Source organism: Manis pentadactyla, chromosome 7 (genome assembly GCF_030020395.1).
Source record: "Manis pentadactyla isolate mManPen7 chromosome 7, mManPen7.hap1, whole genome shotgun sequence".
Lineage (NCBI taxonomy): Eukaryota > Metazoa > Chordata > Mammalia > Pholidota > Manidae > Manis > Manis pentadactyla.
In genome coordinates, this window is record NC_080025.1 from 29,130,132 (window position 1) to 29,142,378 (window position 12,247).

Genomic DNA, 12,247 nt, shown 5'->3' on the forward strand with positions numbered 1-12,247 from the left:
ATGCAAATAAACATGCATACTCAGTAAATGGCCAGTTGTTGCGCTGTGATACTTATTCCCATGCCATGAGGGCTGCTTCCTCATCTTACCACCCAGCCAAATCAATGGAGATTTCCATACAAGCAAGTCCTAGGAGAATCTGACTTCATTTTTCTTAAGATCTGTCCACAGACCACAGAGAGGTTTAAAAAGGGCCTTTGTCCCTCCTTTATTACAGCCGTCTAAGCTAGTCAAATGGGGGGAGGGCGATGAGAGTAAGGGAAGGGATATATTGAATTTTCCAAGGTATTACCAGATGCCTTTATTTGTCTTTATTTTTAGGTAATAAAATATTGTTTGTGAGTCTAAAGAACTCATTTATTCAACTATGCATTAGATGAATTATTCTTCAATAAACATGGTACTTTGCTAGAGTTGTGGCACATTGCTTCTCAGAGATTGGATTTTTGCCCATAGACAGAACACAAGAACTAGGAAAGAGGTATGTAGAGGGCTTAAAGGAAAGTATCTACTATGCTTGCCAAATTCTCATTCTTCTATTCCCTGTCACCCTAACTCTTTCACCTGTCTTTGGGGACTGAGGCTTGTTGTGCTTAAAAATAGCATTTCTATACGTGCTGATGTATGTCAATCTGTATCCCTACCCCCATACCTATGCCTATAACTATATACGGGTACATTTGTATTACTGTTTGCTTTGGACTTTGTATTAAGCTTGACAAAGACGCTTACTAAACTTCATGGCTGATGCCCCTGCAAGTGATTCCTCCCTACCCAAATACCACAGAAGGAAATGAGGAAGGCATCCTCAGAGGTTCTGGAATCCCAGGTAGGAAACCACAGGACTGACAACATAAGCATTACTTGGGTTCTTGGAGAAAGGTGACTCTGGAAGATAAAATGCTAGTGACACAATATTAAGCAAATGTGGATTTCTAGAAAATGATTTGAAGTCCTACAGTCAGGGCATATTCACTCAGTGTGTATGACTCAAAGAATGCTTCTGACTGACTAGTTATGGATTATATCATACTCAATAGAAAATTCTGTGCTTGTCTAGAGGAAAGTCATTTTAAAAGCTTAATATGAAAGAAAAGGGAAAAAAATAATGGTCTCAAATAATCTCATATGAGCAGCTACTGTGGAAAGCTCAGATAGGATGTGGAGAAAGAAGAAGAGCCACGTCTGGTGACTCATATACAATCTTATTCCCCTGGAAAGATCCTGGAAACTGGTCCTCAGTAGGAGTTCAGGTGTCACTGAGGCTAGAAGATGGTGTCTCTCTTGCCTGGATCACCGGGGGCACAGAATTCAATAAGGTGTGCAGAACTGAGAGCAAAAAGGAAGGAAGGATCCAGCTTCCTTTCCTAACAAAGAGAGAGAGAGAGAGAGAGAGAGAGAGAGTGTGTGTGTGTGTGTGTGTGTGTGGTGGAGGGGGCTCAGCAGCTGGAAGTGAGAGGGTGAGAGGTCTTGGGCCAGATGTTTCAGGAGTCATGCCTGGGCATAAATTATGTAGGGCTGCAAGTGGATGGGCCACAAGAAAAACAACTTCTCCCCGCTGGGTGGGTTTCCCCAAGTCCTTATGGTGTGTGCCTCTTACACTAACAAGCTTCCGGCCTGGCAGAGGCTCTACATGCAGTCCTTCCGGACAGACTGTAATTTGTTCAGAAACTGAAGACTGCCATTGGATCAGCTGAGCTGGAAGTCACTGGGAAACAGCCAAGGAAGGAGCAGGTCTGCCATGGACAAGAGTGTTCTGCAGGGGGAATGGCAAGCCATAGGCGGACCCGGTCGTGGCGAAGGGACTGCTCCAGAGGAGGCACCTCATCACAGACCCTCACCGAACACCCTGCTGACCAGGCCCCACTGAGCTGAGGGTCTGTGGACAGTGAGTAGGAAGCAGACAGTGAATGACATTTTGGAAGGTCTTAAACTTCAAACCCTCCACCACTGAATGAGAAAGAAATGGCTGCAAAAGCATGGAAATCAGAGAGCCAGGATAATGAGGGCAGAGGGGGATGGGAGAACAGAACAACGCTGTCAACCCTTTCCACTTGCTCCGACTTCGCCATGCATTAGGCACTACATCACTATGTGAAAACTGATCCATTTCATCTCATTCACTCCTTGCAACATTTCAGTTATTTAGGTTCTAATATGATCTCTACTTTGCAGATGAGGAAACTGAAGCTTAAATGTTTCTAAAGAAGATGGTGATCCAGGGCCTCATGCCTGCTATAGAGGCAGTGCTCATGGGTGGTGTTTGTGGGCCACCTGAGCTGAAAAAGACCTAAGGCTGGGTTACACATTAGGAAAGAGAAAAAATAACAATCATGGTCTCTGATATCTCCGGAAGAATAATGGGAATATGAAGATAAATTTGATGTTGTAAATACGATCTTGGTGACAGGTTTTCCAAAGACATAGCGGACAGGGAAGTTATGTGGGGAAGTATTTAGGTATCAGTGTGGTCTGTGAGAGTCGGATTAAACAGACCCAGAGGGAGGATTTGCAGGGGAGGGCTGATATGCCCAAAGAAGACAAATCTCTTTACTAGAAATAGGTTTCTCTCCTGACCCAGATCCATCATACACTGCTTGGAAAAATCTCTGCCTCTCCTTGTTTCACTGAGTATCTGTCAACATCTACTTGAGTTTATAAACACCTACTGTTAAAAATACTGCAAGTGTGGTTATTGTGTTACTGGTCATTTGAAACATATTATAAATTACTTGTATCTAAATCTCTTCCTTCTAACATCTGTTTAAGATCAGTTTTACTGAAGAAGTTAATTTTGATAGAGAGGAGATGGAGAATAGTAATAACTATAGGAAAAAAAATGGGCAAAACTCACCCGGGGTGGTCACAGGAGAGAAATTGGAAGTGAGGGCAAAGGAGCCCCAGGAGTGGCTGAAATACATTTTTATGTCGTAAAATTATTCATGGACTAACTTTATCACCCTGAAGAGGAAGAGGAAGAGGAAACATTCATTCTTGCTTTCTCATATGATATGACCCCTCGATGTAAGAACACAGAACTCAGGTGAATTGAGCTAGGGTTTATGTACTCAACACATACATATTTGACTACCATCGGTTAGATAGACTTCTGTGTGCTATAGTCTTGAGAACCTAGTTGCTATTTATAACACTGCTTATTCTATGATAAACAAAAGACCCGAGGGATGCCGTGGAATATTGGACTCTAACATTTGTGTAAGTGAGGGCTATCTGTATGGCTTCAAGTGCTAAAAACAGAAGATAGTAGGGTCTGAACTTAACCAGAAAACCCACTGTTGGCCTGAAGATTACATCTTTAAATGCAAGCCCACTGTCAGCAAAACTATAAATAATAACATGATGTTTTTGGAACGAGTGTTAATACTATTAGCACATCAAAAATGGATTGCAAATAGCACATACCACACATTTTAGGTATTTTATCCCAGTAATGCTTAGTTGAATCTACTAAGCCATCAAGTCTATGTTACCACTCATTGTTACTGCCCAGGACACATGTTTGCCAGTTTGTGAGCTGGAGTTATCTTTGCCCTGCAAAAAAAATATATATATCCCACAAAATAACCTGTATTCTACAGTACTAACTGGCACAGAACCCCTTTAACAGTGCATTTATGTCAGCTGAGCTAACCAACTTCACTGATGAACTATCCCAGGGATTCACCCCCAAACGGTGCACACCTACTGAGGCATGTTCCACTGTGTGATCAACAGTATGGCCCTCTTCAGGTTTTTTAAGCTCTGTAGTTCAAGTGAACATACCTTGCTTTTGAACTAAGAGGGCAAGTGAATTAAGCATCATCTTTAGAAATGATCTGGATGGGTCACTCTATCACTATCTCTGACCTCCTTAACGGGATTTTATAGCATATTCAGAGTCACACACACACACAGCCAGTTGTAGGGCTGATAGGCTCACTCTGTACATGGACCAGACCATCTGGGTTAACTCTCCTTTTAGATGCCTGCTTTAGACCATTTCCTTATTTATCATAGACAATGGGGGAATTAAAGACAATGGGAAATATACCATTCAGTTAAATTAATTTGTTTTTATAGCTGTGCAAAGAATAGTGGGAAAAGTCTGTAAGCTAAATGGCTAAAACTACATTTAAGGGTTTTCTGTGGCTTTGATTATGACTTGCCAATCTTCTATTATTACAGAGAAGACAGGGGAAAAGGCAAATGAAGCAAAAACATGGTTGGAGAACTTATCACATGCATTGTCTTTGTAGTGTCAAAACAGTTTTCAAATTTGTACATTTTTATAACAGGATTGCATTAACATAACATGATGTACACACACATATACACATGTGCATGATATGAACAGTCAATAATGTATTCTTGAGAAACCTGAGCAGCTATTTCTCACAATACTCTATCACACACTCACACACATCCATGCCTCCAGTCCAGCTACCTGGTACACGGAAGGCTGCATATTCCTCGTTACAGACTAAACAGGAGATGAGATTCCCCACTGTTCTACCTTTTCAAATCCCACTTCCCCAGGAAACTTTCTGGAACAATCCATCCAACCCTCATTAACAAAGTCCATCTTTGACCTCCTGCCAGAATCATTAATGTTGCACTTGAAGGAATGCTGCCTTATTTGGCCTTTGATTTATTTTATAGGAATTCATCTGTTTAACTAGCTAGATTGCTTGGGGGTTGAAACATGATTTCCATATCTACAAATGCACTACATGCGCACTGCCTACTTAGCCCACAGCCATACTCAATGAATGCCAATATACCAACCCCTTAAAAGAAAAAAAGAATTATCTGCAAATCTCAGTGTTAGTCTATAGCTGCTTTGTTGTTGAGAGCATGACAAAAATCTAAATTCATGAAATTCCACAGCACCTTACCTCAGGACAGTTCTTAATCCTTTCCCATAGATTATCTGTTTTATAAAATCCTGGAATGGAAGGCCAGGAAGGGCAGAAACTTTTACATTCCTCTTAGAAAGTGTTCACGTGAAGTGGTGGCACCTTTGTGGCTCTCAGCGGTGGACACCTGCCTCACCTGTGGGAGAGGCACAGCAGAACCTGTTAACCAGACCCAGAGTCGCCAGTTTAAGAGAAACATGATTCTTCATGTAGTGAAAGAAGTGAATTATGGCAAAAACAAGATCATGGATTTATTTCAAAATCCACGTTATTGGAAGATTCTGTACTTATTAAATATGCAGTCCAACTTTGTACACTTTCCTAGCTATATTGATAATTGCAATAATAAGGGACATTTAATGAGCATTTACTCTTATCAATCAAGCAAAGTGCTTTTTATATCTAATCTCAGTCAGATGTTACAAAAAAACCTACAAAGTATTCATTATTATTATATTCATTTAAGATACCAAAACCGAGACACCTAGAAGTAAAGCAGCTTGGCCAAGAACACACAGCTTAGAGCCACCTTACATTATATAATGCCAGAAAATAACAACTGTGCTCTGCTGGTAATACAATATTTAATGGTAGACAGTCACAATTCTCAATCATTGAAGATTTTCCTCATATATTATAGCTTCTAAACTGAAGTGTTGCCAACATATTACAGAGTTATCCACAACAAAGCTTGGAGTGAGAGAACTTCTATTTAAAATCAACTCAACAGATCACCCCAGCCCTACCTTCCAACCCTTCATTCTGGTTAATCAATGTTGTAATGTACTAAGGGGCTGCAGGGAAAAGAGAGTGGGGAGAGGCGGAATCTGTTGAACCTATTTTACAGAATCAAGAACAGAGGCAATCTCAAATGATTTCCCTCATTTGTGGAGTATAACAACGAAGCAAAACTGAAGGAACAAAACAGCAACCGACTCACAGACTCCAAGAAGGGACTAGCGGCTACCAAAGGGGAGGGGTGGGGGAGGGTGGGAGGGGAGGGAGGGAGAAGGGGATTGAGGGGTATTATGTTTAGTATACATGCTGTGGGGGGGTCATGGGGAAGACAGGGCAGCACAGAGAAGGCAAACAGCGAATCTGTGGCATCTTACTACACTGATGGGCAGTGACTGCAATGGGGTATGGGGGGGACTTGATAATATAGGTGAATGTAGTAACCACATTGTTTTTCATGTGAAACATTCATAAAAGTGTATATCAATAATACCTTAATAAAAAAACTGAAAAAAAAGAAAAAACAGAGGCAACCTCATGATCCACCAGTTGGAAATAGGGAATGGATTAATAATAGAAAAGCTACTTGAGAGTATTTTGAAATTCTGCACCAACCCACATTTCTGGAAGGCCTGAAAGGTGAGCTGAAAGACATCAGGGTTCATAACCTTTGCTAATCATAGGTTAAACTTATAGCTGTTGCCTGCGGGAATATTCACTCAGCTTAATGATCCTGGGAGGGGTTGGGGTGAACTTGTGTTGGTGAGCAACAATTTCACTGGTCACTATAGGGGCTGACAAAGTAAATATTCTGCTTCAACTCAAATTTTTATTGCTCAGTGATTCCCAGAAAATCATGGAGTGTGAGGGCTCCTAGGAGCTCTTACCTGGGGGCGATGCTCAAGCTGCCCCCCATTTTTGACTGCTCCCTTGGAAAAGAACCCCTCGGTGTGGCAGACGAGAATTCCTTCTGGCTGCTCTTCTTTTTAATCAGTGTTGCATCTGCTCTGCACAGGATCTGAGTGAGCCGGCGGGATACCTTTCCTGAAGCACTGCTGGACCGTGCCTGGTGGCCGAGCCCTTTCCAGGCCCTTGGCTGGGGAGAGGTGGGGGATCCTTCCGTGCAGACTACTGAGCTACAGTTCTTCCCCCCCCCCCCCACAATGTGGAGCCTATAGGCCTTTGTTGAAAAAAATCTTTTTTTAAACTGACATACATACACAATAAATAAAATGCACAAATCTTAGTGTACAGCTTGATGAAATTTTGACATGTATACACACTCACATAACCATCACTAAGATCAAGATACCTAATTTTTTTCTTTGTTCTACAGGTTTTTTCAGCTACAGTTCTAAGAAGATGAATTGTAGAAAACTCACTTTCTTCTACAGAGTGAGAGAGCGGATGGCAGATGACTGGGGATTCTGGTAGTCATTTGGGGTGTGCTTGAAAGAAGTACCTGTCGAGGTGCTGGGATGCCTCTCTAACCCAACCCGCCTTCCATCTCATCCACAAGCGCAGCATCCAGGAAGCCTTCCCGCTCCAGGCAGGGTCTACAGCCACGGCAGGACTCTATGAAGGGGTCCCGATACAAGACCCTTTCTCTGTGTGCAGACACCGCTCAGACTGCAATTCATTCTTCTCAGATCTATTTCCTCCTTTTACTTTATTTGCCCTTCAAGGCTTCCTTTATTATTCATTCTAACTTTTGGAGACACTTGATCTGACATGGGATATGTCTCAAAAGAGTTGTGAATTTCCAAAGCTGGAAATAACACAAAAGCAAGTAATTATCTCATCTGCAAAATGGGAAAAATACTGACTTTAAAGGGTGACTGCGAAGATAAATGTAAGAATGGTTGAAATGTAAGATTTACACCGGCAATGTGAAGCTGCTTCAAGATGGAAAAACCCTGACACATGAGCCATTACTTCTTCCTACACCCGTCTGTTGGTACTAATCATGCCACTCTTATTTCAGAACCTGGATTCCACCTAGGAATCCTTTAACACACAGGGCTAAGAAGCCATTGCTGGTCAACAAGAACTCGCACCAAGTACTTCTCCTACTCTGCAGGGACCCTGCATTATCTGCTTGCCTGAGCCTGACTGCTGGGGTTCAGTGGGGAGATTGCCCAAGAAGAAGGACAAGGAGATGGCAAAGTCAAAGAGGTGCCACCACTGCTGGTCTTCCTCCTCTGCCCACCCCAGTGGAGAGAAGAGACATGACCTTTTTCCTTCTGGTCAATTTAAGAATCATCACTGCACTCTGACGATGGACAGTTCAGGTGGAACAAGGCTTTAAAACCATGCATCACCAGGTTTTGGACAACAGAAAGAGCCACAAAAACATCCCGGTACCCCTCTCCTTGTGATGTAATTCTTTCTGAACCATTCTAACCCACAGAAAGTATCGAGTCGGGAAGAAGAGGGACATTCTTCGGGTATGTGACTGGTTGGCTTAGATCAGCGGGAATGGCACCACGGGGGTGCGCTGAGAGCCAGGTCTGGAACAAGACTGCTCCGGGCCTGTGATCCTCAGAAGCCTTCACTTACATGCAGAGGGTGACTCGCGTTTCCTTATTTCCTGGATACCTTTCGCCCTGCGGGGAATGGCTCAGGAAGGGAAGGTCTGAAGGAAAATCTGAGTGAGGGCTAATGTGTTACCAGCTGTCAGGGTGTAGGCTAGCCAGCTCTGTACACATGACAGAAACTGAGCTATGGAACATGAAAGGCAACATGCCCCAACTGGCTGGGGAACCACGGAGCCCCCCGAAGCCTCTCTGCTTTCTCAAAACCTAACTCTCCAGCCAGCAGGGGGCAGGTATTACAGAGAGGGCTGTGGGGATGGAGGTAGAGGGGGAGGTGAGTGCTAGGTATGAAACCCTCACAATTTCTGCTATCGAGTATTCCCTCATGCTATTTTTAATAAAAATCTCTTTCAAAAACTCATTAGTGATTGGTGTAGTTCTGGAAGCTTTCATAATTATGGCAGTAGGTGCAATATGTGGGTTGGAAAAAGCAGTCCACATGAGGGCTGGTGTGGGCCCTGGCTGGGTGCTGGGCGCAAGATGCTGAAAGATGAATGGGCCCACGTGATCTTCTTCGGTCCCTTCTAACCCTCTAATCTTTTTCGGTCCCTTCTAATCCAAAAAAAGTCTAAGAGTGTTCTCTCTACCCGGACATAGACAGAGCAGTTCTCCTTTCCATCTCCCTCAAGAAATCTTATTATAGTTCACACGAGTGAAAGTAATTCCTATGTTATCTGGATAATTCTGAATCTGCTCCAATTTGCTACCAAACTAAGTTGCTGCAATTAGTTACAAAAAACTTAGTATTTGCCAGGCATTGTGTCACACCTGAAAAGTGACAGCATTTTTAAGAGCCACTGCTCTTAGGAGATGAAAAGGCAGCAGGACAGCAGATCAGGCCAATGCCCCACCTTGCAAACTAGGGATAATGTTCATATATGGTCAGTTTTTAAATCTACATAGCTGCTCATGATCAGAACTTTATTTGTGAAACATTATTACAGCCATGAGAGATGGCATGGGTTGGCATGACAAGCGGCTAGATCCAGGGAAACTGGCTAGGAAGGTATTGCAATCACGGGAGTGAGAAATAAGGAGGGCCACAGCCAAGGGGAGATGGATGCTAAGAACTGGAGAAAATGAAACCCCAGGGTCGACTACAGGATTAGAACAATAGCAGTTGTCATGGATATAGGAATACGAGATATTTGTGTATGGTCTTCGTGGATTTCATACCAAATTGCTTTCCTTTTTATTGAATTCAGTGGACATGTGAACCCTGACCCTGCTTTAGAGAAGAGACATAAGAGCACCTACTCTTGTGCCTCCCGAAGGCCACTGGTGCAGGACAGTGCAGCCTGGACCTCGCAGCTGCTTAGGGAGCCGAGTCAGGGAGACCAGCCCGTAGATGCATTCGGGTAGTTACACCTCAACCCAGGTTTGAAATTCTCCCAAGGGAACACTGGCTGGGTAACTCCCTCCTCAAAGAGGTCAGTTAGTCTTGTTTATGAAAAAAGGGACCCAGGACCAAAGCTAAAGAGAACTGTGAAGTAAGGTAAATTCAAGTTTGGACCATCTCTTCAAACCTTGTCTTACCATGTCTTCCTGTCCCCGACGCCCTTCACACCCTCCTTCCAATTTCCTTTTCCTAACTCCCCTCTCCCTTAGGTGCGACTCCATCACAAAGTGAACCTGAGGACACTAAAACCGTTCTCAGCGAATGAGGATCAGGGCAAGTTGGAAACAGCTTCCCTTTGGGCCACTTTCCTACTGCCCCTCCCTCCACTCACCGCAGACAGACCCCTATATGCTCCTCCCGGGTTGAGAACCACCCCTGAAGCCTGAGGCACCAGAGAGTTCCCTGGCTAACTACCAGGCAGGGACCTGCACAGCTGGGGCTGGGGAAGATCCTGCCCAGTGAGTGATCTAATCGCACTAAGCAGAAAGGCGGAAAGGCAATTACTCCTGCCCTGAACGCAGCCCTCCTAGCCTCCATGCTCTGAGCGCAGAACCATCAGGGTGGGGGGTAAAACACGTATAAGCTACTAGGGCTTCTCTGCCAGTTCTTCCTCCATCTGTAATTCATTGATGAGGAAAGAAAGGAAATGCTTTTTGAGTTCACATTCCCACGGGTAATACAATAATTATCATATATGAAATACTATTTGCCAGGCACTGCTCTGAATGTTTTTTTTATATTAATATCCTCAATTTGTATACTCCCTATGTATTAATATTCTCATTTAATACTCTGAGGTATGTAATAGTATATCAACATGTTACAGACATCTGAAGCATATTGACAGGTTTAATAACTTGTCTCAAGTCACACAACTAAGAACTAAGGGACCAAAGCAGAATTCATGTTTTTAACCAGTGCACCAGGCTACCTCTCTGAAATGTTAGATTATGAGCTGAAGTGGAGAAACTCTGGTGTGGTCCCAATTTGGGAAAATGGAAGTAATCAAAGGAAGAGGGAATATAAAGCACAGAGCACCAGAATTGGGAAGGGCCATGGAGAGGAGGAGGTCTGCCTTGTTTGGAAATGATACTGAAAGGTAACATGTCTTGCCTGAACCCCAGCTAATCTGTTAATTCAAATCTTCTGAATTCTCACTGAGTACAGGAGGAGGAAGAAACTGGTGGGGCCAAGCAAACCTAATTAGCTCAATAAAGATAATTATTTGAAGGGGCTGGACTGGGGATACGCTTCATCTGGCTTTGAAACGTGAAATATTCAGTCTGAAATTTGTACTCATCTAAAGTCAGGACATTTTCTATGTTGTCATCTACTGGTAAATTCCTAAATCCTTTCTGGAAGTTAATCCGCTGGGCGAATTTCCAGATATAATCATGACGTTAAATCTGTGAGACTGAGCAGTCCTCTTCCACAGCGATCACCTCTAGCACGGTTTTGCCAGAACCAAGTCTCCAGGCTTAAATTCACTTCCCAGCCCCAGACGCGTGAGCATTTCATGGTGCTCTGCTGCCACCGTCTGGCTAACTCGAGTCAAGGCACGCTGACTCTGCTATTTCAGAATCCTGCTAACAAATTAGTTAGTTCTCCTGGATGCGGTGGGATAGGTTTGGTGGGAGTGTCGACTGAGGATCCCTAGATCCCCCATCGACTGAGGATGCCCCTCCTGAGGGCAGGAAGAAAAAATCGTTCTGGTGTGAGAAGAATGAAAGCTTCTGAGAAATGTGATGACTACATCGAAGATCAAACACTAGACTGAGCACTGGAAGTCATACTAAATTATTCCCTAGAGACTTCAAAGTACATGTCACAGAAGTGGGTACAAATATGAAGGCAGAGGTTTCCTTCCTCTTTATATAGAAATTTTCCCTCTTGATAAAGCAACTGTCTGCTTAAATTATTTATACGAGCAACCACACTTAAAAGTCAGATAAATAAAGGGGTGATTACTCTTTTTTATAAAACATCGCTGTTTTGGAAAGTGACAGCAGTGCATGCATATGAGTGTGCATAATTTATCTGCAAAAGTTTCATTTGTATGCTGCGTTTACAGGGATATGGTGAATATGTGAAACCTGCTAAATTCTCTTCTAGTACACAGCTGTGTGTAGTGAGATGATGCTTTTTCTTTTTTTTTTTTAAAATAATTATTTTTTATTGAAGGGTAGTTGACACACAGTATTACATTACATTAGTTTCAAGTGTACAACACAGTGGTAGAACATTTATATACGTAATTCCAGGTTCCAGCTATCACCCTACCAAGCTGTTACAATATCTTGACTATATTCCTTATGCTATACATTGCATCCCAGTTACTTATTTATTTTACCATTGGAAGTCTGTCTTTTTTTTTTTTTTTTTTTTTTTTGTGAGGGCATCTCTCATATTTATTGATCAAATGGTTGTTAACGACAATAAAATTCTGTATAGGGGAGTCAATGCTCAATGCACAATCATTAATCCACCCCAAGCCTAATTTTTGTCAGTCTCCAATCTTCTGAGGCATAACAAACAAGTTTTTACATGTAGAACAAATTCTTACATAATGAATAAGTTACATAGTGAACAGTACAAGGGCAGTC

At 42.8% G+C, this 12,247-nt stretch overlaps 1 protein-coding gene across 3 annotated transcripts in view; it reads right to left on the reverse strand.

Annotated features, from left to right (window-relative positions):
* The window catches only part of LOC118919330 (potassium channel subfamily U member 1-like), a 64,582-nt gene that overhangs the window by 32,277 nt on the left and 20,058 nt on the right, over positions 1–12,247 (reverse strand). For 2 of the 3 annotated variants that reach the window (XR_008998713.1, XR_008998714.1), the window contains exons 4-5: positions 7,034–7,419; positions 6,539–6,653 (exon numbers count right to left, since the gene is read on the reverse strand). Coding sequence is in view for 1 of the 3 variants with exons in the window: in XM_057505192.1 (XP_057361175.1) it covers positions 6,539–6,567 (29 nt within the window). In the remaining 2 variants the exon portion in view is untranslated. Of the gene's footprint in view, positions 1–6,538; positions 6,654–7,033; positions 7,420–12,247 lie in introns of those variants that run through there. The other variant, XM_057505192.1, reaches the window with a different exon arrangement.